This window comes from Sciurus vulgaris (genome assembly GCF_902686455.1).
Source record: "Sciurus vulgaris genome assembly, chromosome: 12".
Classification (NCBI taxonomy): domain Eukaryota; kingdom Metazoa; phylum Chordata; class Mammalia; order Rodentia; family Sciuridae; genus Sciurus; species Sciurus vulgaris.
The window spans coordinates 2,619,531-2,646,065 of NC_136473.1; the positions used below are offsets into that span (position 1 = coordinate 2,619,531).

The 26,535-nt window shown below is 51.6% G+C and overlaps 1 protein-coding gene across 1 annotated transcript in view; it reads right to left on the minus strand.

Moving 5' to 3' along the window:
- Positions 1-25,229, minus strand: part of TARBP1 (tRNA guanosine 2 -O-methyltransferase TARBP1) — a 48,448-nt gene extending 23,219 nt beyond the window's left edge. The window contains 13 exon segments of the mRNA XM_079106874.1: positions 1,140-1,237; positions 4,274-4,446; positions 5,311-5,410; positions 7,480-7,615; positions 11,162-11,251; positions 11,521-11,617; positions 12,182-12,317; positions 14,385-14,482; positions 16,250-16,302; positions 17,239-17,387; positions 19,496-19,565; positions 20,590-20,687; positions 24,266-25,229. Coding sequence (XP_078963000.1) covers positions 1,140-1,237; positions 4,274-4,446; positions 5,311-5,410; positions 7,480-7,615; positions 11,162-11,251; positions 11,521-11,617; positions 12,182-12,317; positions 14,385-14,482; positions 16,250-16,302; positions 17,239-17,387; positions 19,496-19,565; positions 20,590-20,687; positions 24,266-25,142 — 2,175 coding nt within the window. The 5' untranslated portion in view covers positions 25,143-25,229.
- Positions 25,230-26,535: the final 1,306 nt, after the last annotated feature.

Sequence of the window (26,535 nt, forward strand, 5' to 3'; positions counted from 1 at the left end):
AAGTCAGGGAGAGGGGACGGCAGGGAGTTAACTGAGCTCTGAGCTCCTGGCAATGTACCTCACAGGGCAGCGTGACACCTAAGTCGTCAAAGAGTGAATTTCAAAATACTTTGGACTATCAGAGACAGAGCTCACTTAAGATCTCTGTGTGTGAAAGATAAAATAGCATGCAGCCTTCCTTCCTCAAGCTATTTTTAGGAACCACTTAGATTATGCGATGGGTACATGGAGGCCATGATGGGCCTTTGTGTATGTTGGGAAATGTCCAGAGACAAAAAGGCAAAAATGATACTGAAGATGGTAAAATGATGTTGGTGCAGAACTTAACTAAAGTCACTGCCTCGCCACGTCCCTCGGACACGCAGACGTGGGCCTGCTGTGGACAGTTGCTTGGTGAGAATTGGGCTGGAGGATCACAGCCCCTCCAAGCCCCTGGCTCGCGGTCCCACACCCTCCGGCCTTCACACCAAGCCGTCTGTCCACATTCTCACACTTGTTCACACTGGAAATCGCTGATTTGAAATAAAAGTCCTCTGAGCAAGTACAGGTATCACCTCCTGACCATCTTCTTCAAATGACGTAATCTACTTCAACATTTGTCCCAACAGGTTTCAAACAACAACAAAAATTAACAGACATTTCTGTAAAATCTGTTACTTTTCAGAGTATTCCTGAAAGGGGAAAACTTCACTGACTATTTTTAGATGTCCTGGGAAGAACCAACTCTGTGGAGTACAGGCGAGAAAAGCCAAGCCAGCGTCCCCCAAGGATGACCCTCCGTTCCCAGACCTCCCTGCCACTCGGAACCACCAACAATAGCCTGGTCACAACCAGAACCTCTAGTCATGGCAGCCAGGTGTGCACTGGTGTGCAAAGACCCTCACACATGCCACGCCTCCTAAAGCTTTCCAACCCTGGGAGGTAGGCCCTGCACTGTCCCCACCTGTCAGGTGAGGAAACTGCGGCTTCGAGGAGCTAGTAACCTGCCAGGTCACAGCCAATACCGCCGGGGAACTGGGAACTCCACGTCTGCTTCTGCTGCTTCTTGAGAAACTGTCACATTAAGCGAGTCGTCTTTTCAGGTTAGTGCAATGACCGCCGGTAAGAAGCACGGAAGCAGGAAAAGGCGAGTTACTTACGGAGCGGAGCTCGTTCGTGGTGAGCCTCCGGAGAATGAACTCGGACACACTCCCTGAGGTGGACAGGACGAGGTTCTGGAGGAGCGCGGACACCTCGTCTGCAGGGGAAGAGCATGTGGCTGCAGTGGCAGAAGCGAGCCCTTGGAGCAGAACACCAGGAATGCTGTGCGACTGCCGGCACAGGGTGACCCTCCTCAGGCCTGCCTGTGGTGCCCTGTCATTCCTGCCACGGGGACGACTGTGCTGAGCCTCACGATCACCAGGGAGGGCCGGCCCGGGCAGGATGGCCAGGGACACACCCCTGAGCACTGAACGCAGTCAAGGGCCTGGGGAAAATGCTCGCGCACCCTCGGGGCAGCACGTGATCCAGGAAGAAGTGACCCTGCACGCAGGGAGCCCCGACCACTCCTGCTCACGCGTGGTTGGAACCAGATGCAGGAGCAGCAGGAAAGCAGCAGCAGCAGGGGCTGCAGGGTGCTAGTCAGGACGAACAGGGAGAGAGCCGGGGAGAGCTGAGTCACCCGGGGCCGAGGCCAGCAGCAGGACAGTGGCGCCTGCTGAAGGTAAGATCTGTCAGACCCGCACTTCACATCCAGCACAAGTACCCTTCAGACAGGAGGCTGGAACAGAGACAACCCAGGGTTACTGTTCACCGCCATCAAACAAGTTCCCAAAGAAACGCTAGAGGAAGTTTTCAAACAAGAGGGAGTCGACACCACAGGGACAGTGGACATCAAGAATGAGGGGTGCAAAGGGGCCTGCAAGCACCGGCACGGGCAGACTCTTCTCTCTCCAGTTCTTTAAAAGGTCTGAGAGTGAAGACCGTGAGGTTGTCCGAGAGGGCTCTGAACCAAGGGAGACATAGGCCGGTAAGGCAGGGGTGGCGGGGCCGAAATCGGGGAAGCGCCTGCGTCCACTTGAGTGATGAGTGTGACCCTAACAGACCGCAGGAAGCCCAGCACGTATGTCGTGATTCTACAGTAAGCACCAAAAATGCTGAACGCTCAGCCCGAAACACCACAGTCTGGGAAACCAAAACGGAATCTGAAACACCATAAGGTTCACACTGCTCAGAAGAAGCTAGAAGAAAGGAAAGAGTAAAAAGGTGGGGTAAATAGACCAGAAAATGTAAGATGACGGACCTCAACCCTGATACACGAGTGATCCCAAAGCAAATGGCAGCCCGCCCAGGGGCAGCTCCTTGGGAGGCTGAGGCAAGAGATCACGTGGGCCCAGCAGCCAGGGGCCAATCTGGGCAGCACAGGAGAACCTGCTCCAAAAACATAAAAACATGAAGAAATACAAACGATCTACCTCAATTAGAGGACAGCCTGTCAGGATTCCACCCTGACCGCAAGGCCTCTGTAAGAAATGCAATTCAAATACGATGACCTGAATGGAAAAGAGCTCAGGAAAGAACGTGCCAGGTGAGATCCGACCCAGAGACGCCTTTCTGTAAAGCCCAGACCAAGAGAACCCAGCAGCGGTTGACCCAGGGCAGCAGGGCAGCAGCAGCCTCAAGGACACTGCCACCAGGCCCGCGGGACAGTCGAGTCTTCGGGAACGAAGACTGAGCGCCACCACTGGCCCACCTGCCCGAGACACTGTAGAGAACGCCCCCTCTTCACGAGGAAGCCAGCTCAAGAGGCAGGCAGACAAATGAGAAGGAAACCACGGAGGCTGGGGGAAGCGGGAGGCGCCGCGTGGCCGCAGGGCTGGGCCGTGTCGGGCACCAACAGCAGAGGACCAGGCAGGGCACCTGGAGAAGACAGGAGAGCAAGCCTCGCAGAGCCAGGAACACGCCTGAGGCGAAGGGTCCTGAGCATGGAGTGGCCCCAGGCCCAGCCCAACGTGTGCGTGTCAGACAGAAATGGCGGGCGAGGAAGCCTGGGCGCTGGGCATGGCCATGGCCTTGGTGGATGTGGCTTCCCGGGCGCACTTTCCCCAACCCGAGGAGTCATGTGGCTTTTTAACACCTCCATCCTACCTTGATGAAGTGGCTGAAAGAACACAGACATAGTGAAGGACACCTACATATGCGGGGGGCCCTTTCCAAACTGCACAGAAATAAAAAAAGTAAAGGACAAACCAGGAGGCAGAGAGCCGGGGCGGTGGCCAGCTCGCCCGCAGGGCCAGCACTGAGCCGTGCGGCACACAGCACCCCTTGCGCTCTTCTCTTTGTGTCGAGGGTTGCCAGGACTTTTCAAAGGCACACACGACCCCACCCGGCACGAGAGCCCATGGCAGTAACTGAGGACATGCCGCAAGAATGCAGGCTGATTTCCTGAAGGAGCTGATTCTGACAAGCTACTCTCGCATTCACAGCATCTGGTTTTGCTCTCATTACAGAGGATATCAAAATTTTGAAACTAGATTTAATATTTCACAAACATGTATTAAAATCTAACCTTATCAGCCAGTACAGTGCCACATACCTCCCGTGGCTCCGGAGGCGGAGGCAGGAGGATCACGAGTTCAAAGCCAGCCTCAGCAAGTAAGGTGCTAAGCAACTCAGTGAAACCCTGTCTCTAAGTAAAATAGAAAATAGGGCTGGGGATGTGGCTCAGTGGTCCAGTGCCCGAGTCATTCATTGGTACCAAAAAAAAAAAAGTCTGACCTTATCAATATTATTCTCTAACTTAATATCAGTGAATTTTAAAATAGCAAATTTTCTAAAATTACAAATGCAATTGGCTAGAAAGGACGGAAGCTGAGGTTCACCCATCACCATTCTCATCCCCGAAGCCCACAAGGTCTTGGCCACTGCAGGGGAGACACGGGGATGCAGGGACTCAGTGCCTCTGCCCACCCGTCCTCTCTGAGGAGTGTGGTACACAGTTAGAAGTGAGCCCAGAATCACCCCCTTGCTCCCGGAGACTCAGCTCTCTGCTTCCCACAGCAGCTAGCATGGTGGCAACAGGAAGCGGACCCTGCTTAACAGATGGCACAGAGGGACTGTTTCCAGTGGCCTAGAAATCACTAAGCAAGCATACATTTTATTTAAAAAAAGCAACAGCACTGTAGCATGCAGAGTGACCGGTGCCTGTCACTCACTGAGCTCTAGTCCCTGACGCCCGCACCCCCAAGAGAAGGCCAGCAACACACAGCGGGATGCCCAGAGACACTGTCCTCACCCTCCTGGGCTCTGGAGCCTCTCAGCGAGCACGTGTGCAACAACTTCAGCAGCAGCTGGAGGGCCCTGTCAGTCCTTGGCACGGGCACGTAGACGTTGGTGCCAAACTTCATCAGGGCATCCAGCAGGGGATCCAAGAACATCCTCAGCACGTTCTGTGTTCTCCGCGTTTCACTGGACATTAACAGACATGCCAGTCAACCACCCCGAAAGCACAGGGAGTTATCTGCCACCTGTAATCTGCGAGCTGGTGAGCGAACTGGGTTGCTACACAAGGCCACTCCTGTGGACGACCAAGCACCCAGCACCCATGAGACCAATCTCCTGGTCTCTACTTTCGAAAGTGTGGTGATCTGCTAGAGCAGAGAGCACAGGGCAGGACCCTGGCCTCCACCCTCAGGCCCTGTGGAACCTGCACCTGCTCACATGAGTCACCTTGAGGGCCTGCTTCCATGACACAGAAACAAAGCACAAGCCAGTCAAGAAGAGCAGACGTGTTTAAAAATCAGAGAAAATCTAAATATGTACATCGACCTTGATAACCAGCTTTAGCACTAATGCTCCGTCTAGAAGAGATGTGGTATAAATCAAATGAACTGCATGCCACAGGAAGACACCACCAACCCACCTGACGCAGCTCTTAGCACGGCAATTACCGTGAAGAACTGATCAGAACACAAGCCAGGTGGCTTTACCCTCATTACCATTTTTTTAAATTATGTATCTTACAAAGGAGTCAGATCCAGTAACGCCCCCCAATCTTACTCTGGCATTCCACAGCCCACTCTTCTAATCCTGCTGGAAAACCAGGGGCTTTTGCCTTCTCTACTATCACAATGTTAAATTTAGTGTCTGACTTAGCAACTTAACAGGATCGTAAGCCCCAGTTCCTAGGCTGACTTCAAACACTTCTTCGGTGCATTACCAGCACTGTGGTTCCATGCTGGGATGCTCTGGGACCAGCTCTACACGAGTCACTGAAGACTCTGAACACACATCACACGTCTGACCCGAGTTCTGGTCACCAGGAACCATTACCTGTACTGGGCCTTCTGTCCTTCCACATCCACCGCCAGCAGGACCATCGTGGCCGTCAGCTGGGCCTCCAGTCCATCAGGCACGAGGCTGCCTTCTCCTGCTGAGGGACAGAAGTCAAGGTTTGCAAGACACCAGCAAAACGCTGCAGAGACGAGTTTCAGAAGCAAAGCAGCTAAGCGACGTGCCTTCTCATGCTCCTATCAGAGAAGTGGCCACGGCACGCGGGGGCTCGGTGTCCTAGGCCCACGTTGAAAACAAAATCCAAGCTCCGCATGCAGCACGCCACACGCTGACCTGCGCTCTGCGGACCTGTGGTTCCTACGTGGGAACCTACAGGCGTACATGAGGAAAGCAGCCATCACAGGGTAGGCGAGGACACAGAACCCTGCAGCCCGCAGAGGCGGAGCGGCTCAGTGGGAAACAGAACTTCCAGACTGGGAGAGCCGCGATGGCCCCGCCTGCCCATTCCAGGTAACAGCACGCCCATGTGGCCCTACAGGAGAGGAAGACCTGGACACCCAGGAGCCAGCAGAGGACTCTGTCCTTAATGGAAGCCTCTGACGGCCACTGCACACAAGGATGGAGAGGAAACGCTGAAGACTGAACTCAGCATTTTGAAAAGATGTCCCCAGAAACAATGAAGAGGAGGCCCGCGGAAGCCAGAGGACTGACAAGCAAGCAGGACAGAGGTGGAGGGAAGGCCACCACCCACATCTACGGGCCTGACGACTCTCAAGGAAAAGCACAGACCATTTACCAAACAGAGATCACACAAAAGAGAAGCATTCCAAGCAGGACAAACGCCTGCACGCTGGAAGGATGACTATCTGATCGTTTAAGACCCATTGCACGATCAGAGCAGAGAAATCAGCAAATGAAAATGAGCTGGGGGGAGACAAAGGAAATTTAAGACACTTTAAATTCAAAGACGCAATTTTACCAAATTACCGCTAATGACTTTAAGGAAGAAGAAGCATTAGAAATGTAAAAAGAATTCTAATTATTGACTCTGCTAAGAATTCTTCCCTCATACTGTCCCCAAAGAAGGGATCTTTGCAAAACTGGCCTCCAGTGGCGGGGATGCAGCTCTGTGGTAGAGTACTTCCCTAGCTCCTGGGACACCCTGGCCTTGATCCCCAACCCGCAAACACACAAACTAAACCCTGGTCTTTGCTAAGTATGTGATAAAAAGAAAAAATTAACAACACCATCCTTTCAAAAAAGTTTTCTCTAAAACTGTTTCTTGTAATCAGTGCATGCTAAATGTGATACTCTGAAAACAAGAAACGTCAATCCACCTCCGCGTACTTTGATTAGAATCTAAAACACGTCTGTATGTAGCTCACAAGGACTCAGCAGCTGTGGAATAAATCAATCCATTCAGTAGCCAAGCTGTGAACCAGCCTAGGCATCCAGCAACAGACGAATGGATGAGAAAAGTGTGGAATATGCACACCATGGAGTTTTATTCAGCCATAAAGAAGAATGAAATTATGTCACCTGCAGGAAAATGGAGGAACTTGAGAGCATCCTGTTAAGCAAAATAAGTCAAACTCGGAAAGTCAAGGGTCTTATGTTTCTCTCACATGCAGAAGTTAGAGAGGAAAAGGAAGAGAAAGGTGGGGAGCTTATCGAACTGGAAGGGCGATCAGTAGCTCAGAGGACAGGGAGGGGGCGGGAAAAGGAATACCGGGAGGGCCACATGACATTGTGTGCAAGCGAGAATGTGTGACAATGGATCCCACACTGCATACAGCTACAATGCACCAATAAAAAATACCTGAAAAAGAAAATTAACATATGCAAAAATTAAGAGTTAGGGGCTGGGGATGTGGCTCACTTGGGAGAGTCCTTGCCTCGCAAGCACAAGGCCCTGGGTTCAATCCCCAGCACCACAAGAAAAAAAAATTATTAATGAAAAAGGAAGTTTACTTGTGTTCAATTCCTACCCTGGCAGCTCAGCAGCTTCTAAACAGCTAAAATAGATGAACATCGCAAGCCTCAGAACAGGTAAAGCACGTGGAGACAGTAGCTCTACTTCATTACACGAGTTAACTGACATGCAGGTTCCACGTCCGTGGATCCTCGCACACCTGCCTAAGAACCTGGAAAACCAGGAAGAGCTCCTGGGGAGCGTCAGGTTCCGGGTCCACGCACACCCTCGCTTACCTTCCCAGGCGGGCGACTTCACGTACTCCTGGACGAGGTTCTTCACGTAGGCCGTCAAGGACGCCTCCAGAAGGGCCTGGGAGCCGTGGGCAGGCTGCCTGAAGTACCTCTCGTTCCCACGCAGCCAGTCGCAGAGCTGGACGGGAAACGGAGGGACAGCTTGTTTTAAAAGCCTGCTGAACAAAGCCTGAGGGTGTCTCTAAGCCAGCTCCTTCCTCCCACAGGACACTGGGCTGAAGTCACTACGCTCCCGGGGGCTGGAGGGTCCCAGGCGGCGCAGGACTGCCGGGTCTGCATGCCCGTGCTGCTGTGGCGCTCCTCGCAAGGGTGCAGACACAGCCCGGCAAGGCACAGCTTCTGGGCCACCCACACTGCAAGTGCCCAACATGATGTGCACGTGCCAATGAAGCGTTCTTGAGACTGTATGCAAAACAGGGCATCGTGTCAAACAATTACAACCGTGAATTAGAGCTCCTTCCAGCTTCCTGTATGAAAAAAGAACTTTTATTTTTGAAAGAATGCAGAAGTTGAAATGGAAGTTGTAAAGTTCCTACACTTCTCACAAGCTTATTCTACCATGTGTATGTCGTTAAAAATACTGATTTAAAAGAGAAACCCTCACAGTCCCACTCCATTACATTTCTTAGAAGCACAGCAAAAATAAAAGTCACAGGATTTCACAATTAATCTCTGATCAGATGTAATTGTGAATTTGAAAATTAACTGATGTGAATTTAAATGTGAACCTAAATGTTTTAATCAGTTTTTCACTGCTGTGACTGAAAGATCTGACCAAAACAATTTTAGGGGAGGAAAAGTTTATTTGGGGTTCCTGGTTTCACAGGTCTCAATCCACAAACAGCCAGCTCCATCTCTCAGGGCTTGAGGTGAGGCTGAATGGCAAGGCCAGCGTGGCCACGTGAACCAACCCCATTGAACATCCGACCCAAGGACAGAGACAAATTTTAAAAACACTGGTTATTTGAAATAAAGAAACAATTGTCACATGTTTTAGGTGTGACAGGGTCTACTTTTTAGGCCTTATCTTTTAGCAGCACACACTACAATATTTACAGATGAAATAAAATCTGATAGGATTTAACTCAAAATAAGAGAAAGGAGAGACTGCCCTGGGGGACAGCAGAGGCTGGGTGAGGGACACTTGAGTTGTTATGCTCTTTAAGAGCTTTAAAGTTTTCCTTAGTAAAGAGTGAAGAACAAAGCAGATGAAGAAGTGTCCAACCTCGGCAGCAGGAAGTCGACCTTCCTCACACGCTGGGCTGGAGAAGGGTCAAGCTCCCAACACGAAACCCAAGCAGCCTGCAGCGGGCCAGGCAGAGGACCCCAAAGACATGCAGGCCCGCGTCCCTGTGAACCTCGCCTTTGGGGAAAGGGTCTTGGCACATTCCTTGGTGGAGAATTCTGAGAAGGAGCCTGGACACCTGAGTGGGCCCGACAGAACCACCTGTCTCTCCTGAAGCCAGGCAGGGCGGGGATGGGGAGACGAAGCGACCCGAGCGCGGGGCTCTGGGCTGGGAGAGGCAGGAAGGCCACTGCCAAGAGGCGCAGCTCCAGAAGCTGGGGTGAGGACACGTTCTCCCCGAGAGCCTTGATTCCAGCCCACGACACTGACTGCACTCCCAGCCCCAGCGGTGAGCGAGAACACACGCAGGCTGCCTTCAGCCACTCCACCTGCGGTACGAGAGCGGTGCTCAGCCGTGGGGGACCTTGGCAGCACCCCCAGAACTGCGCCCGTACCTCACCTCTACCAGCAATCCCCCACCCAGGAGCCTGTCCTGCAGGCAGAGCTGCACAGGTCAACAGGCTTCCCCAGGTGGCGTTCTCGATAAAAGCAAGACCAGTCCACATAGCAGTCCAGCCACCAGGGAAGCAGGAAGAAGAGAGCCAAGGACCCAGGACACCATGCTACGCACTGCGTGAGAAAGGCCCCTGCGTGCTGAAGACTCACAAGGGCCACTTTTAATTAAGTGAAGGATGGAACCGCAGCGTCTGCCTCAGAAGCTACCACAGGCAGGGCACAGGCAGGGCAGAAGAGCGAGCCCCCACTTAGTTTTGATCTTCAAACCATGGAGATTCATGAACTGTTCAGGCAAGCAAAGCTGAGCATTTTAAAAACTAGTTAGAAAAACTAGTCACAACATAAATAACTTATCAATACAATTAGTATTAAAAAAAAGCATTTAAAAATCAAGCAGAAAAGAAAAATGCACCCCTAAAACCCCGAAAAGAAAACACAGAAAGGACGGTAACAGATCATCCACCCAGGACATACGGAAAACGCACGAGGGTGTCCAGAACACGGGGGGTCAGAGAAAGAGGACAGCAGCAGGTTCCGCGTTCATCTCCCCAGCTAGAGCTCCGGGCCGTGGGGGACACACGCCTCCACCCCCGGACCCCTCTGTCCAGCAAGAACCTTGAGATGCTGAGATCCGGCCAGGTCAGTCCATGCCCTCAGCCCCCTAAGGGGCAGAGGAGTGAAAGACTGCAGGACGTGACACCATTGCACCGCGAAGGCAGAAACCGCAGCAGAGCCCAGCGGAGAGTCCGTTAAATCCAATCAACTGAATTCCTAAATACCACAACTTAGGTCATTAGCAACAAGCTAAAATTCCAGGTATGTGAAAACAAGAAATAAACTCAAAGCAGCATGATCTTAATCACCATAGGAAAATCTTCTGTAATAACACATTGATACTCTTTCTTTAAAAATACATGCTTAAGCTGAAAGCAAGAGAACACGTATACATATGTTCACAGGGAAAAATCAAGGACCAAACCGAGATATATGGACTTAGTTTGACAGAAAACATTTCAGGTGGTTTTTCTTTTATCCACATGGTTCTATGTTTCTCAAATTCCACGTGATTAGGTGTGATGGTTGAGAGAAGGAATCAAGTGCTCAGAGGCCCCGTGTGGCCCTCCTGCACCTCCCTGGCCTCGTCCCGTCAGACTCGCCATCTTGTGCCTGAATCAAACGACCACCCGGCAGAGGGCCCTCGCTGCTCTCCACCCATGATGGTCGCGATGGCCCGCAAAGGCAAGTCACCCCTCCTCTGTGGTGCCTTAGGCAATGAAGAAACATGTTTTAAAAGTACAGCTTCTGCCCTCAAAGATGTGCTGCCCAGAGAGGACACAGACGAGCACTCAAGCAAGTACATAATAAGCAAGAGCTAAAGTCAATGAACCAATGTGAATAAGTCCCTAAAAAAAAAAGGAGGTGGCAGTGGCCGAGCTGCAGAGTCCCACGGACACTGAGGTGCTCAAGGTCAGAGCAGGGCCTCCAGGCCAGAGCGGTGAGGACTGGTCCTCTCCGGGGGCAGCTTCCCAGGGGTCTGGCCTTGCAGGGGAGCAGACAGTCTCCCACACTGGGCAGTGGGCTGGGGGAAAGCGCCACGGCCTGACAGGAAGCGGGTGACAGGGTCCCCGGCCCCGACCACGTGGAGCCTGATGTGGCCCAAGGCCTCTCCTGCCCCGCCAGGAGCCCAGAGCTGCAGTGCCCTCCCGCAGCACCAGCCCAGTCCACTGCAGGCCCACGCACGGGCCTCAGAGGCCCTGCTGGCAGGCCACAGAGCCACCCTGCCACCTCTCGCCATCGGTTAGGAACGAATTCAGTCAGAGGGTGAACTTCTATACAGCGTGGAAGACTCCAGTGCAATCTCACCTCCGACCACAGCGCGGTTCCTCGACCCAGGGCCTCCTCCTGCCTTAGAGACGCCAGGAACGCAGAGACTTCGGAGAGCGACACTTTCTCCTAGGCAGGAAGTGTCAAGAGTGCAGTTTAATATTTGCAACTGATGGGATGACGGCCAAGTGACCAGGTAAAGGGAGCGCACCATCAGCTACTCACCTCCGCAGGCCCGTCCCTCCCATGCCTGGGACCCGGTGAACCCAGGACCCGGTGAATTCACCAAAGCAAGTTCCCTAGGGCAGCCGGCCTGCAGTCTGCTGAAGGTGCTGGCCAGGCTGCTACTCGTCCTCCCCCCACTCCTGAGAAGACCACAGGGAACACAGCTCACTCACCGCATCCACCAGGCGCAGGGCCGTCTGAAGCAGGTAGCACTGTGCCGCACCCCGCAGCAGGATCTGGTGCGTGACCATGGTGCGCCGGAGAACATCCCTGCACCAAACAGGACAGCCCCTCCGCACCTGCCGCCTGGACACAGGCAGCCCCCACGCCTGCCGCCTGGACACGGGGCAAACCCCCCTTGCCTGCTGCCTGGACGCACGGGCCGGCCCCCCACGCCTGCCACCTAAAACAAGACCACGCCCTTGCCTACTCCAGAGACGATGCTGAGCATCAGGCGCCACTGATAAAACTCTACAGTGCTAATGAGGAAGGACAAGGTCAGAAGAACCTCAAAGCCACTGTTTTCCATTAGAGTTCAATTTTGTGTGAAAGAAATCTCTTCTAAAAATAAGATGACAAATGAAGATGCTTAAAGTATGAATTTCATAGCTTGAAATACATTGTACTCAATATTCTCCACTGATATTTTATCTTTGGTTTTCTACTTACCAAAAAAAAAAACTTGCTGGCTTAAAATGGTCAGTCCCAGAGCACGTGCCACGTACCCGTTTAAGATTCTAATTCATGAAACAGAAAAAGCTAACTGCACGCACGCAACATCACCGCCTCAGACTGAAGGTGGAGAGGAAGGCCGAGGAGCACAGGGTCACCTACCTGAGGGCCAGCAGCCCCTCCACGCCCAGAGCCTGGCAGGGTGGGACACTGGCGAGAGCCCTGGAGAGAAACAGAACGGGCACAGCGCACCAGTGCCTGCTAGTCATCTTCTGGAGGAACTTCAGCAGAAAACCGCCTGCAAGGAGGAGGGTTAAATGGCACCTCTGCCGACGAGCATGCAGGAGACGCTCAGCGCCCCAAGCCATGAGGGAAGCAAGCTCTAGGGACGTGGCAGGCGCGGGGAGGGTGCGGGGTCTGGAGCCCACGCACGTCGCCGGCGGGCATGCCAATGGAGCAGCCCAGGCACAGCTGGGCTTCCCCAGGACACCAGAGATGCGCCCTGTGACCCGCAATTCCATCTCCAGACAGCCCGAGAGGACCGAGTCCCTGTTCACATGAGAACACCCGCAGGCACGTCCGTCACACGGCCCTGTTCACCACAGGTCGGCGGAAACAACACAAGCGGCTGCCCACACGGTGGGCGCGACCGGCCACGGCAGGAAGGCCGCAGCCGCTGCCCCTGAGTGCACCTCAGAGGCCGGGCCCAGGGAGGGGCGAGGGCCCGGCCGCACGGGTCCAGCCAAGGAATAGCAGACTGGGCTCGCAGCAGCCAGCAGCTGCGGAGGGAGCGAGGGCCTGCTCGGGGACATCAACGCTGGGGCCGATGGGGACGCTCTGGAGTCAGGGGCACCAGCTGTGCGAGTGCGAGAATAGCTGACCACCTGGACTGAGCCCTTGAAAGGGCATGTGCAGCACAGGAAACGCGAACCCCAATGGGCTGCTGCTGAAAAACCAACCAAATCAACAAGCCAGCGCTGGTTCCTTTCCATTCTCATCCAGTAGGGCCAGACGCCCAGCGCATCTGCAGTCCACTCTGAGAGCCACGCAGCTGCGCCTTTGTCAAAAAACTGCAAGGTCCAGCCTCAGCCGTCAGAAGCTGCTGGAGACGGTAAGGGAGCACGGCTGGAGGCTGCTGAAGGCGCCGTCAGTAGCGCGCCTTCCTCGCGGGCCTGTCCTGCTACCTGGGCCCCAACACCTGTCCCAAGACACAGGGATGGTGCTTCTTCCTCCTCCGGACTGACCTGGGTTGGCCAAGGCCCTAGGGCCATGCAGTTAGTGACAGTACCTGCCATTTTCTCAGACCAGCTCTGCAGAATGACTTTTAAGAAAGCTCAGAAGTGTTTTACGGGGGGTTATATGTATTTCATATCTTCTAAAGTAACCATCAAAAAATTATATACACAAACTGTGACTGAAAAAAAACCAGCAAGAACAAAGACTAAAGATTTCAGCTCTCTTCTGTGCACGCTGACAAGCTCAACGAACCTTGAGGTCTGGCCAACCCTGGCTCGTGAAGCCAGGGGATGGTGAGCTGCCACCTCACGCTCCTCCCACGCACTTACCAAGCCTGTCCTACCTGGTGCCATGGGGGTGTGGCCACACGGGCAGCTGGAGCCACTACAACTAAAGAATGGTTCCAATGGCAAACTGTCCCCTCCATCAACTGATGGTTTTAAAACAGCAGGTGGAACTGGCTTTCTGTAAACTACAGCGATGACAGAGACAGAACACGTTCCCCTCCTCCAGACTTCTGAACTGGTATTACCAAGGGTCATCTGGTCAGCTGATTTGCAGATTAACAACAAAATGCACAAAAGCATGCCACAGCCTGGGTCACCTTCTAGGTCAGAGTGGGACTGAGGAGGACTTGAAGGCAGAGCACCCTGCCGCTCGGCCAGGGACGACCCGCGCCTGCTACAGCTCACTTCCTCCAAAGAAAAGTAAACCCCCAATCTGCGTGGTGGGTGGCTTCTAGGGCACAGGGTCCCCTGTAAAACTCATGAATTCTTCTTATCTTTCTAAGCCAATGTCTACAAAAGGACAACGGCCACAATGGATATTCTGTTTACAACTTTTCCTTAAAACAGGGTCTTTCTTGGTTCCATAGCTGAAGAGCAAAGGTCACAGAAGACCACCAGGCGCAGCACCCCAACCTCGCCCAGGCTGCTCATGCCAGCACCCCAGCGCCACATCCGCCAAGGCAGAGCACCCGCCTGCTCACAACAGACCCTAGTGACCATGACATGGGGCACATCCTGGAGAGCACCGATGACCAGTCACAGCAGGGCTCACGCCAGCAAGCTGATAATGTCAAGAAATTGATAAAGTTTAAAAATTGAAAAACCTCTTTTCTGACACATACTCTTTATTTCTTCTGGAAGAAGAGAAACATAAGTGACTAAAAACTTCTGTAACTTTAATCCCAGTGGAGAACCACTTCCTACCAGCTGGCCTGGGGACCTACAGACAAAGAGGGGAGAAAAACATATTTAAAATCCACTTACAGGTGAGTGAGTGTGAACCAGCCTGCACGGACTCCAGCCCCAGAGTCCTTCTGCACCAATGGGATAAGAAAACCTGCTTTTTCTGAACCTGCCCTGTATTCATCAGGACTCTGAGGCTGTTCCTGGTCACAGAGACAGCAAGGCCTCATGGGAAGGTGAGCGGGCCCCCCACGACAGCCTGCACTTTGGCCTGTGTGCATCTCACTAAATGGCATCTTGAAAAGCAGCAGCCTAACATGGCAACTTTAAACCGTATTTTATTGTTTCCAACATGTAATTCAATGAATTAAATCCTTAGGCCTGAAATAAAAGAACATTCACAGCAGAGATACAGATGGGTGACAGATGACTTTTGCAAGAGCACTGAATTGCCAGCATCTGCTGAAGTCAAGGTCCTGCTCTGAGCTGCTGCCAGGACTCTACCTAACTGCACCACTGGAAGGCTGGGGCTGTGTCAACTCCCGGCAGCCGAGACCCCCTTGCTGGCGCTCCTGCTCCCCAGCTATCCTCAGCCCAGAGCACCACCCTCGGCAAACACTTGGGCAAAGACTAAAAATCACTGGCATACCAAACACCGCCATGTTCTTTCAATACTTATTAAACAGACATTAAAACTTAGCATAACATGGCACTGACATTGATGACCTAAGGAAACTGGCATGGGGATCTTCTGTTGAGAGGCATGCCGAAGACCAAGAGCTCTGAACTCAGTTAGTCGAAGTTAGAAGGACAACACAATTCAAAAGCAGGGGGAATTTTAAGACATAGATAGTTCTTCAAAAAACAAAGCCAAGGCACAACACTGACAAATACTTCTCACAGCTAACTTTCTCAAAAGGCAGAAGTGGCAAACAAGTGGACATCTTACAAAGTGTGGCAGTCACTGTCAAAGGTGGAAAGGAAAAGGGTCACAAATGACCCTGCAGCACTGGACTCAAATTGGATACAGTGGAATGAATCCATGGTTTTTAGGATGGACAGATGGATGGACGGATAGACAGCTGGATGGATGGATGGATGGATGGATGGATGGATGGATGGATGGATGGATGGACGGACAGACAGATGGACAAATAAATGGGTGGATGAATAGACAGATGAACAGGTAGGTGGGTGGGTCGGGGGGAGGGATGGATGGATGGATGGACAGGTAAATGGATGGAAGGACAGGTGAGTGAATAGATGGATGGATGAATGGACAGGTGAATGAGTGAGTGGGTGGGTGGATGGATGGATGGAGGATGGACAACTCTAGATGGCTAAGTCTGGTCAGCAGACAGAGCAAAGAATAAGGATGAAAGATAAATGAGAATTCTTTATATTATTCCCAGAACTTTTCTACAGGCATGAAACTAAGTAAAAAGTTAAAAGAAAAAGAAAAAAAAAAAGGTTCGAAGTGTTAGTTAGTCAAAGTCACCACGATTTCCAGAGGGGCAGAAAGCATGAGTAGCAGAAGAGAGTGAGCCATATGATATGGCTCTCAAAAGCCCAGGAATGGAAGAGTTCAGGGAACTACAGGGAACAAGAAAGAAGGAACACATGATATAAATAACGGAAGGCAAGAATACAGAAAGCACTGCAAGATTTAGGGGGAAAAGCTGCTTTTCCACAAGGCAATACAGATTACGTACCAAACATGTTAAACAATCTGGTCATGCTTCATAACGTCAAATTTATATATCAATACATAGTCCTGCATGACTGCGAGGCGACAGATGTTTACCTGCTATACAGAGAGCTCTCTGAAAGGGCGTCCATTAACGGTCCAATAATAAACTGAAAGAGAGAGAGAGGGGTGGCTGAGTTGTCCCTGCACCTGTGGAAGGTGAATCTGCCCCCGCCCCAGGCCCCCCAGGAGGCAGCAGAGCCGCGGTCAGCAAAGGGGACCCTTATGTAGTAATTAACTCAGAGGGTCCTGGGGGTGCCCCCATTCTACCAAAATGACAAAACAAGGACAGAATTTTACTACCCGATAAAATCCTACAGCACACTAGACAGTTCACACAGTGGTCAGAAAGGAGACACACCTGGGAAATTAAGGCAGTAACAAGAAACAGAGACCCTCCAGGGAGGACTGAGCCCCATGCCTTGAAGATAGAGGGGACATTCCAAAATACTACTTGGCACTAGTCAAACAACAGGGCTTGTACGAATCAGGAAGGAGGACACAGAAAAACGGCGTGTCCAACACCAGAGCACGTGTGCAGGTAACCAGAAAAACTGACTCCGGCTTCGTGTTGGCCAGAGGTGGGTCACGCGCCCCCAGGCAGCAGTCCTGAGCGTCATAGGGACCAGGCCATGCCCCACCGTGGGGCTCCCGACAGTCAGAGGCACAGATTCTAAGGAGTGCAGCTAGGAGGTCAGCTCGTGCGAGACGGGGCGACAGTACAGCTGCACCCGAGCAGACCCCACGACCCCACGAGAGGTCACTATCACCCGACACCAGCTCTCACGCTCTGATCAGTGGGGTCTGAAGAACGATGGCATGGACTTTCTCATGAGGGCCTCCCACCCAGGTCAGACTGTCAACAAATGACACAGCTGCTCCCAAGCAGGGTAGGGACGTTCAGAGGAACAGGGTTTGCTGTGCGCACATCTATAAATGTAGGGGGCTTATGCACAGTCTCGGACACTTTCCTGAAGACCACAGGGATGTGACAAATGTATGTACCTCTTGCGACCAGGCAATAAGGAAAGAAAAGACCATATTACCTCAGAAAAGTCTGGTGAAAATGGAAGACACTTCGATTCATACAGCTCCAAAAAGTGGATGACACCTTCTTTGGTCAGGATTTTATTCTCACTTTCAAACATTCTTTTATAAACACACATATGCCAGGAGGGGTGAAAGAGCCAGCAGCCTGTGGAGAGAGACACTTAATGCCGACACTGGACTCTGTCCACAAACACATGCACGCACAGACACGCTCACTATCGCACTACAAAAGTGAGTTTGCTTTATCACATCCAAAGGCGTCTGCTAAATAACCAAAAAAATCTTGGTATTCAGGATTCTGTGTTCAGACAGGTTCATTTAAACAACTAGGAAAGCTGCTACAATATGCAAAAGTAAAATACTCTCCCAGTGCATGCGATGGGAAAACCTCGGATCTGGGCGCTTTAACCAGTCCTCTGACCGCTTTTCATACAGGAATCAGAAACGGTCACTCCTCTGCTTAAACCCTGGAATGGCTTCCCACTGTCCCCAGGAGGCTGGGCGAGGCGCGGACTGACTGTCACCCTGCAGCCGCATCACCTCCTCCCACGTCACTTCCAGGGGCCCTTCTGTGGCTGGCAGAGCTGCTCCCGTCCCGGGGCCTGTGCTGCCTCCTGGTGGGAGCTTGGATGGCCCCCCCAGCACGGGCCTCTGCTCTCTCCAAAGGACCTACAACCAACCTAGTTTTCCACAGAAAAGACAAAACTCAAGTGAAAAGACACTGCACCTCTCCTACCACTTTCTCCTGCGCTGAGCATGAATCGCATACTAAATAGATATCTAAGTGAAAATGAAATCGAGTGAGCAAATAAAAGATGGAATAACTGTATGCCTTGGAGATATTGTTATGGCTCATGAAATTTAATTCTAATAGTTTGAAAAAATAGCCAGAATTTTAATAAATGACACTCAATAAATAAATTGGTCATTATTTGTAATTTATGCCAATATGCTCGTTCAACTCTGGTGGTAGTAATTTTTCAAAATCGGTCAGTGCCATTTGATTTGGTTTGCCAAGAGCTGTGAGCAAAATACCGTAATAAAAGCATCATTTTAATAGTAAGTGCATGCGTGCAGCCACAAAAAGATCCAATTAAATGCGAGCCCCAGGAGAGGCCACGGACACTCACGGCCTGGGAAGATCCCAGTCTCAGGAAAGAGCCGGAGCGACCAGCAGAGAAATGCTCACTTTCTCAGGGGTCAAGCGATTAGAGCCGTGATTATCTAGAGCAGGCACTAAAGCCACTCACCTAGGTTAGCCCTCATGTGTAAACACAGAAACGCAGCATTTTATCATTTTTATGAATATAAAACACTGTTAGCCTGAAGTTAGCTATTTCATTGATCGAGACTTAATTTCACAAAATGATTTTCAGAAGCTCCAGCTTCACAGTATTTCTCCTGGAAAGTTATCCTAATGCAGTGGTGATTAAGGGCTCAAAACACATGTTTACAGTATATATTCTACATTCTAGAATTTTCTCTTCCTAAGAAGTCTAAAATACATGACTATAACATAATCCCCCAAAAAGGAGCTCTAACAAAAAGATGCATGCATGCTCACATACGTAACAGAAGTATCGAGAACACAAATGCAAAGCAATCCTGGTGCACATTTGCATCCAAGAGCTCTGGTTAACACCCTAACACGCACCGCCACCGCAGCCCCAGGAAGCGTCCCTGCCTTCTAAGGACCTGCTCTGAAATGCTTGTGGACCAAGGACCACAGTGCCTGGCGGGGGCACAGGACGTGTGGCAGAAGCAGTGGGAACAGCTTCATCACGTGGCTCTTTCCCTCCTAGATGTGCGTGAAATTTTTCATAACAAGTTAAAAAAAAAAAAAAATCAATCCTTGGGCTGGGGATGTAGCCCAGCTGGTAGAGTGCTCGCCTTGAGTGCACAAGGCCCTGGGTTCAATCCCAGCACCACAAAAACAACAACAAAAAAATCAATCCCACCTCTGAACTACAGAAAAGCCTGCAACCACTGAAAGCTATTTAAGGATGTGGGTCAACAAGGTGGCACAGACACTGCTGGGTGTGACAACCCTACAGACAAGGGGACCCACGGAGCCTATCTGCCTGTCGAGAGCCACCGTCGCTGGCAAGCAGCACTATGGGATGATTCATATTTTCTTCCTTACACTGTAGTAATTTTTCCCAATTTTCTCCAATAAAGAGGGATTAGTTGTAAAATCAGGGGGAGAAGAGATATTAGTTTTAATAAAAAAAAGCAAAAAGAAGTGATCATTACCATTTTCCTCTGACACTGCATATTCAAACAGAGTGTTTAGCTTTGGTAAGACTGGCTTTATAACATGAATCTAAAAACAAGAGCAAAGAATCACATGAAACGGAAACACCTGTAAAGACTCAGAGCAGCTATCCATCAACAGCAGTCCTCGTGACTCTCCCCTTGTGAGACAAGCCTCACAGGGCCGGATCCTTCCAGCTCTGGACCTCGGCAGGGTGGCAGGATTCAGGCACCCGGGCCTGAGGTGGCGGAGCCAACCAGTGCAGCCCAGAGCCAGCTAGGGTGGTGCGCACAGTCACACGGCGAGCAGCCCAATAATGGCAGCACAAGTGATGGTGGGCATCCTAACTGGCCGGGGAAGCGGAGACTGAGGCTTTTTCTCCAGTTCAGGCTGTGCGAGGTCATACCCTAGAAGCAGAGCCACTTCAGAGCTCAGTGTTCTTCCTGCCACTTGGGCGATGCTGCTGGCTCCTTCGCTAGAGTTTGACTTATATATCCTTCAAAGTATGCACAAATCTGAGTTTCTAAAATAAATAATGGAGGCCTTACGGACCCACAGAGCAGAGAAGCTTCTCGTGCTGCAAGTCCACCTACTCAGCATGTGGGTCATTCTCTACTTCCACCCACAAATGAGGCTTGGTGCACACGTGGACTCGCAGTGACTCCGCAGACTGCTGGCCCCTTGGTCTGCAACGTACAGATGGAAAACACACCAGGGGACAGGGCCAGAGACACCAGCTGGGAGCTTGTGCAGAATTTAGTCTCAGGCCCTAGCCCAGACCTACTGAGTCAGAAGATCTGGGGATGGGGCAGCAATTTATACTTTATCATAAGCCCTTGAGGTTTCCAATGTTAAAGTCTGAGACTGCCAAGGGAAATCAAAGACCGTTTTGAATGGTAATTTGAGTCAACTGAAAACTTTCTTTACTTTCCTGAGACAATTGACATGCTCTTGTAAATTGCATTTGTGCCAGAAGACAAAGGACACTCAGCTTCTAGTATTCTATCTTTAGGCTGGTCTTTTTGCACTGTTTTTAATGTTTGAGAAAAAGAAAATCAAGTATACTGTAGGATTTGCAAAAATATGAACTCACCTGATTTCCTTCTAGAGTTTCCATAATTAAAACATAATTTTCCCAGAATTTTAGAAGCTCATCTTTTTTCTTCTCAGACCACCAAAACAGACTTGGGCCTGATACAGTTTTAAAAAAAAAAAAAAATTAGTTCTTTCTTTTGCAAATCTAACAGTTTTCTTCATAACGGCAATTCTTAAAACAATGCGACAACCAAACATTCGCTCTAATAATGGAGGGTATCCCTGCATCAAAGCTTGGATAGGAAATTTGGGAATCTCAAAAGAAGTGAGCTGTTGTCACTGTTAGGATTACTGTTGTGGAGTTCTGGGTAAGAATGACAGATCTGCACATATAAACTTGACTTCCTGCCCCAAGGCCCTTACTACAATAGGAAAGGAGTTTTCAAAAGTCAACGGCCCAGTAGAAAAAAAAAAAAGATAAGCAGAATAGCAATAAAACTTAGAATCTGAAAATCAAACTGGAGAAAAGAGAATTTCAAGTGGACACAGGGAAACAAGAATCAACTGGATCTGCACTGCACGATCCCCTGTCAGAGGATTCGGCAGCAGTAGGAGCTTCTCCAGGTGCAGGTGAGAAGCTAGGGAGAAGAGGATCCAGGGGCCAGGATTTGCTCAGAGCGCTGGATACTTAAAAGGGGGACAATCCAATGACAAACAGATCTCCTGAGAACTAAATTTGATAGGAAAAACAAGAAACTCAAAGAAGGGGCTGAACATAGAAGAAATTGCCCAGGGAGTAAAGACAAAATCACAGAGAGAAGAGATGCTGGCAGACCAGTCCAGGAGGAGATCAGCCACAGGAGAATCCAAGAAAACCTCCTGGAGGTGAGGAGCGCGGCCCTCCAGTCCCAGCAGGGACCCCAGCACCAGCACCAGCAGGAAAGCACACCTGTGGCCAAGCTGGACCCCGAGCCCGACCTTCCACACAGGGTGTGGCACACACCGCAGGACCTGCAGGATCCAGGGGCTCTGACTCCCGAAGACTGGCATCTTTAAAATTCTGTATGGAAACGTCTTCCAAGCAAGAATTCTGTCCTCGTCAAGCCAGCAATCAAACATGAGGACAAAACGAAGGCATTTAGACCAGTCTGGTCTCTGCTTCTGCACAGCACACAGAAAGCCACAAGAACAGTGCTGCCAGAGAGGAGGACTGGGCACCCTGCGAGATTCCGGACTTCAAGGGAGGCCAGGGAATTCCCAAAGACAGACAGTGTCTCCAAGAACAGAAAAAGCACTCACTGCTCTGCCTCTGGCTGGGCACCCAGGAGGAGGTGGCCACCAAAGGAGTACTTTTTTAAAATGGCATTTTAATGGGGTTTAAAGGTCAGGAGTGGGCTGGCATGACCCTCAGAAGCCCGAGGAGTCCACACCCACTCACCCGCTGACCCTGCCTCCCCAGGGACTCTGAGAAAGACCCTGGCAGGGCAGTGATCTCCGCAGGCCTGCCTTCGTCTGAGGGGCAGGGGGAGTCCCTGCGGTGTCCCGCCATGCACGGCAGAGGCAGGGCTGGCGAGCAAAGCCGAGACCTGCCTGCCCCCGGAGGCCTCATCGCCAAGCCTCCTGGAGCAGGGGCTGGCAGCCTCTCACACCCACACCCTTGCCCCTGCCCTGATGCCAGGCAAGGGCTGGCAGCCTCTGGGAAGAACACTTAGCCTGGCCCCACTGCTGTGGGAGAGGAAGGGAGTGCTCCTGCTGTGTGGCAGAGGCTGGGCTGCGCTGCGGGGGGACAGTAAGACACGGTGCCCAAGACCCCGCGGAAACTCGCACAGAATGCAGCCCACACAGGTGGGAGGCAGAGGGAGCAGAGACACTCACACGGGCTCTACTGACATCATAAGAAAAGTGACTCCACACCCCAAAGATAAAGCAAAGTCAAACCTGGCTGTCCAGGGGTTAGAGTGGCAAATGACTACACATAAAGGACCAAATCAAAAAGGTAAACAATGTACTAAACAGAAGAGATGAGAATTTTTCAAGAGATGGAAACTTTTTAGAAGTTCAAATGAAGCTGGTGCAGTGGCACATGCCTGTAACCCCAGTCACTTGGGAGGCTGAGGCAGGAAGACCACAAGTTTGAGGCCAGCCTCAGTAACTTAATGAGACCCTATCTCAAAAAATTAATATATATATATATATATATATATATAGAACTGAGGATGTACCTCAGTGGTAGAAAACCCCTGGGTTCAATCCCCAGGACTGCATAATTTTTTTTTAATAGAAGCTCAAATGGAAATACTAGAAATAAAAATGTCAGCCATACAGAGCCTTTTGATGGAATTATCAGACATGTCACCTTTAAAGATTTCATCTCAGGAAACTACAGAATGCACCACATTGGTGCTGTGAGTGCAGGAAGCAGAAGCACCAACACAGGACCCAGAGGGACCTGCAGGATGGTGGACAGAGCTAAGAAGCGGGCTGTCCCCAGGCACGGGGAGAAGAAATCCACAGGTCAGCAAGTGGAAGATTCTAGGGGAGCGCCTCAGGAGAAAGGATGCCTCCAGGCCAGGCTGTGGAAGACTCAGACACTGGGCTGAGAACTCAGGGCTGAATCATGATTCGTGTGGACAGAACCCAAACACATTTTACAATGACCACTGTAAGAGAAACTTGCAGGATGGAAGCATGATTCAGTTTCCTTAAACTGCGATTACGATGTGCTACACAGATCACCTGCGAACAGCATCCATTTAACCAAAAACCTCAACAGTGGGTTTTACAATACGACTAAGAAATATTATTTCAAGACACAGGGGGTAAATACCAAAATGTTCAGTATAAAGAGGTAAAAATGTTTTCTTTCTGAAACTGAGAAAGTGGGGTATACTCTTAAAACCCCTTACAATAAATGAGTTTAACTTTGGTAAACTTTTTAAAAAAAGTTTTCCAGTGAAAACTCTTAGGAGTTGATCACCCATTTGCAGACTGCTCGGATATAGAAAATGTTTTAAAATTATATGGAAGTCTAATTTCATACCTTCAACCAGACAAAAATTCTTTGTTTACAATAAATGAGTAGTAGCTACAGTTGAAAAAAAAAATTTCTATCTATTGAGACAATTCTGAATCAATCTATTTTGGACTTAGTTCCCAAACGAACTTCAGGTGACTGAAGTGCACTTTCACGACATCAGTGGACAACGATCAACAGTTACCAACCAAAAGGCAGCAGTGGTGCTGGGGAATCTTCACTTGCTCTGTAAAGCTGAAGCAGGGCTGAAGATGTTAAAAATGCCCTTAAAGAGCTGACTTAAGAAAGGTGTTCAGCAAACATCAGTTAAATCCTGCTCCTGAGATTACCAAGGGACATTTCCAAAGAATGATGCTAACCCTAACACTCACGCCTTGACTCATTCCCCGAGTACAGGTGCATCTTTCAGTGTGGTGGATGTCAACCCTCCTTCCTACTGGAATGTCCTACCACGACACAGTGCCCATTTGGGTCTGTAGAATCCTGTATGGGTTCAGCCACTTTCCCAAACTACTCAACGGACACAGCATTCCACCCCGCTTGGGTCCAGCAGCTCCCGAGCGCAGCGATTTCTGTCACTTAGAGCAGCCCTGAGAATGGGGGTCCCAAGGATGCCAGGCTTTAGGGTGCCACCTGGAATGGCCGAATCTGCACGGTGTGCGGAAGCTAGCGGGGTCCGGTTGGGGCAGGGAGCAAGTACCCGTTCCTCCGTGGGCGTCGCAGGTATAGTCGGCGCCCAGCTCGGCTGACACCTCCACCGCCCTCTGCAGCAGGTAGCGCGCGCGCTTGCGCGTCAGGGCGTCCTCCGCGCTGCCCAGCCCCGCCTGCACCGTCCTCCAGAAGCGCCCGCAGCGCCGCGCGTCGGGGCCCGCGTCGCGCGCGCCGGGCTCGGGCAGCAGTTTCTCGGCCAGGGCGCTCAGCACCTGCAGCTCCGGCCCGACGCGGTCCGGCCCCCAGGGCACCCCCGGCGCGACCAGGGCGCCCCACACTGCCCGCAGCGCCGCTCCGCCGCACTGGCCCAGCGCGGGCAGCAGCCGCGCGGCCGCCAGCGCCTCCGCGTCTTCGGCGCTCCCGGGCCCGTCCGCGCCCATCGCCAGGGCGACGGCGGCCTGCGCCACACGCTCCAGCAGCGGACCGTCCTCGCCGGGCCGCAGGCAGGGCCCGACGGCCGCCAGCACCTCCACGGCCGCCTCGGCGCCCGGCGCGCGCCGCCCGGCCAGCAGGTCCCGCAGCGCCTCCTCGGCTAGCGCGGCGGCCAGCGGCGGGTCCCCCGCGAGCCGGGCGCACGAGCGCAGCGCCGCGCCCGCCGCCCGCAGCACGCGCCGGCGTTGGCTCGGCAGGCCAGGGTCTGCGCCGCCAGGGCGCCCGCGCAGCAGCGGCACTAGGTACCCCGTGGCGACCTCGCGCGCCGCCTCCGGGAGCGCGCCCGGGCCCGCGCCCGCGTCCTCCAGCCGCTGCAGAAGGAAGCGCAGCGTCTCCACGCGCTCCGCGGACGCCTCCCCTCGGCACAGCGCCCCGAACAGGGCCCGGGGGTCCCGGCTCTGCGCAAGCAGCACTTCCGCGAGCACCCTCTCCATCTGCCGCGCGCGCCGCCGACACCAGGCTGGGGGAGGAAGCCGTTGGCGTGCGCAGGGGCGTGCGCGTGCACCGGCCGGGCGGCTGGGACGTGCGCGTGCACGGCGGAGCCGGGGCGCGTGCGCAGGTGCGGGGTTGCCCCTGGGCCTGGTACTGCCTTTGGTGCGCTCTTGGGCCCCATCACCAGCACTGTCTGGAACTATCTGGCCCTCTTACCCCTGTGCCTTACCGTTTTGTAGGAGAAAGGAGACCCTCGTTAAACGATAATGTAGTATATGCGCCAGCTGCTTGGCTTCCTGATTGGAGTTTGGCCTCCCCGGGGCCCTAAATTAGTCAGGCACGCCTGTGAGCACAGGCCAGAAGGTGACACGGAAGGTGGACATTGCAGTCACCTCAGAGCTTACTTTCAAAGAGCTGCATGTAGGGCGCCTCCCACAAAGACATTGCCACATGGATCTGAACGGTACTCTGTACATCTGCATTAAAAATAGATAAGGAGAACACAGGATGATCTAGCAGCCAGGAGGAGTGAGACGCTGTGCTTATGTATTGGGAGCACAGCTAGAAAGACGCCACACCAGCTCTGGCAGCCCAGTGCCCAAGCGCCAGAACAGAGCTTCCCTTAGGATGTGTGCGCTTGCTCCCGCTGTACAACTCAAAACCAGCCCCTGCATATGTCTTTTCTGTACTTCTGACAACATGTACTACTAAATATGGAAATGGAAAACCTCACCTCACATGCACTTTGCTGGCTGGTTCCTGTTTCAACCCTGGAATTAACTGGATCTGTGACATGGGTTTTCTTTGCCTTTTAACCTAAAGATCTGCCCCTTAATGAATAGATACAATCCGACCTTCAAAGAGCTTGATATATGATGAACTTAAAGTCATCAGACTTTACATATGCAAGACTATTTCCATATTTCAGTTATTCAGTTTTCCGTTAAGGGAATGCATAAATGGTTCTATTTTAAATCCGCTCAGAATGTTAGCAAATACCAGTTGCTTCCAACATCTAACCTGCCAATTATCATTTCCTTTGACATATACATATATCAAACATAAATAGATAAAAGCTTTGAGCAGACACTTAAGAAATGAAGATAACACAAATGATAAGTATTTGCAAAGGTGTTTGGCATCATTAGTCATCAGAGAAATGCAAATTAAACCCACCAGGAGACACTGCACTCCTGAGAATGGCTCAAATTTTGAAAGACTGAAAACATGAAGTGGCAAAAGCCAAGATGTGAAATAACTGGAACTCTTGCACATTACTGGTGCACATAAGTGACACGATTGCTTTGGAACACTGTTTCTTACAAAATTAAAATATACTTACCTTATGGTTTATATTTGCACCCGTGTTTGCCAAATGAAAACAGGCCCACAAGT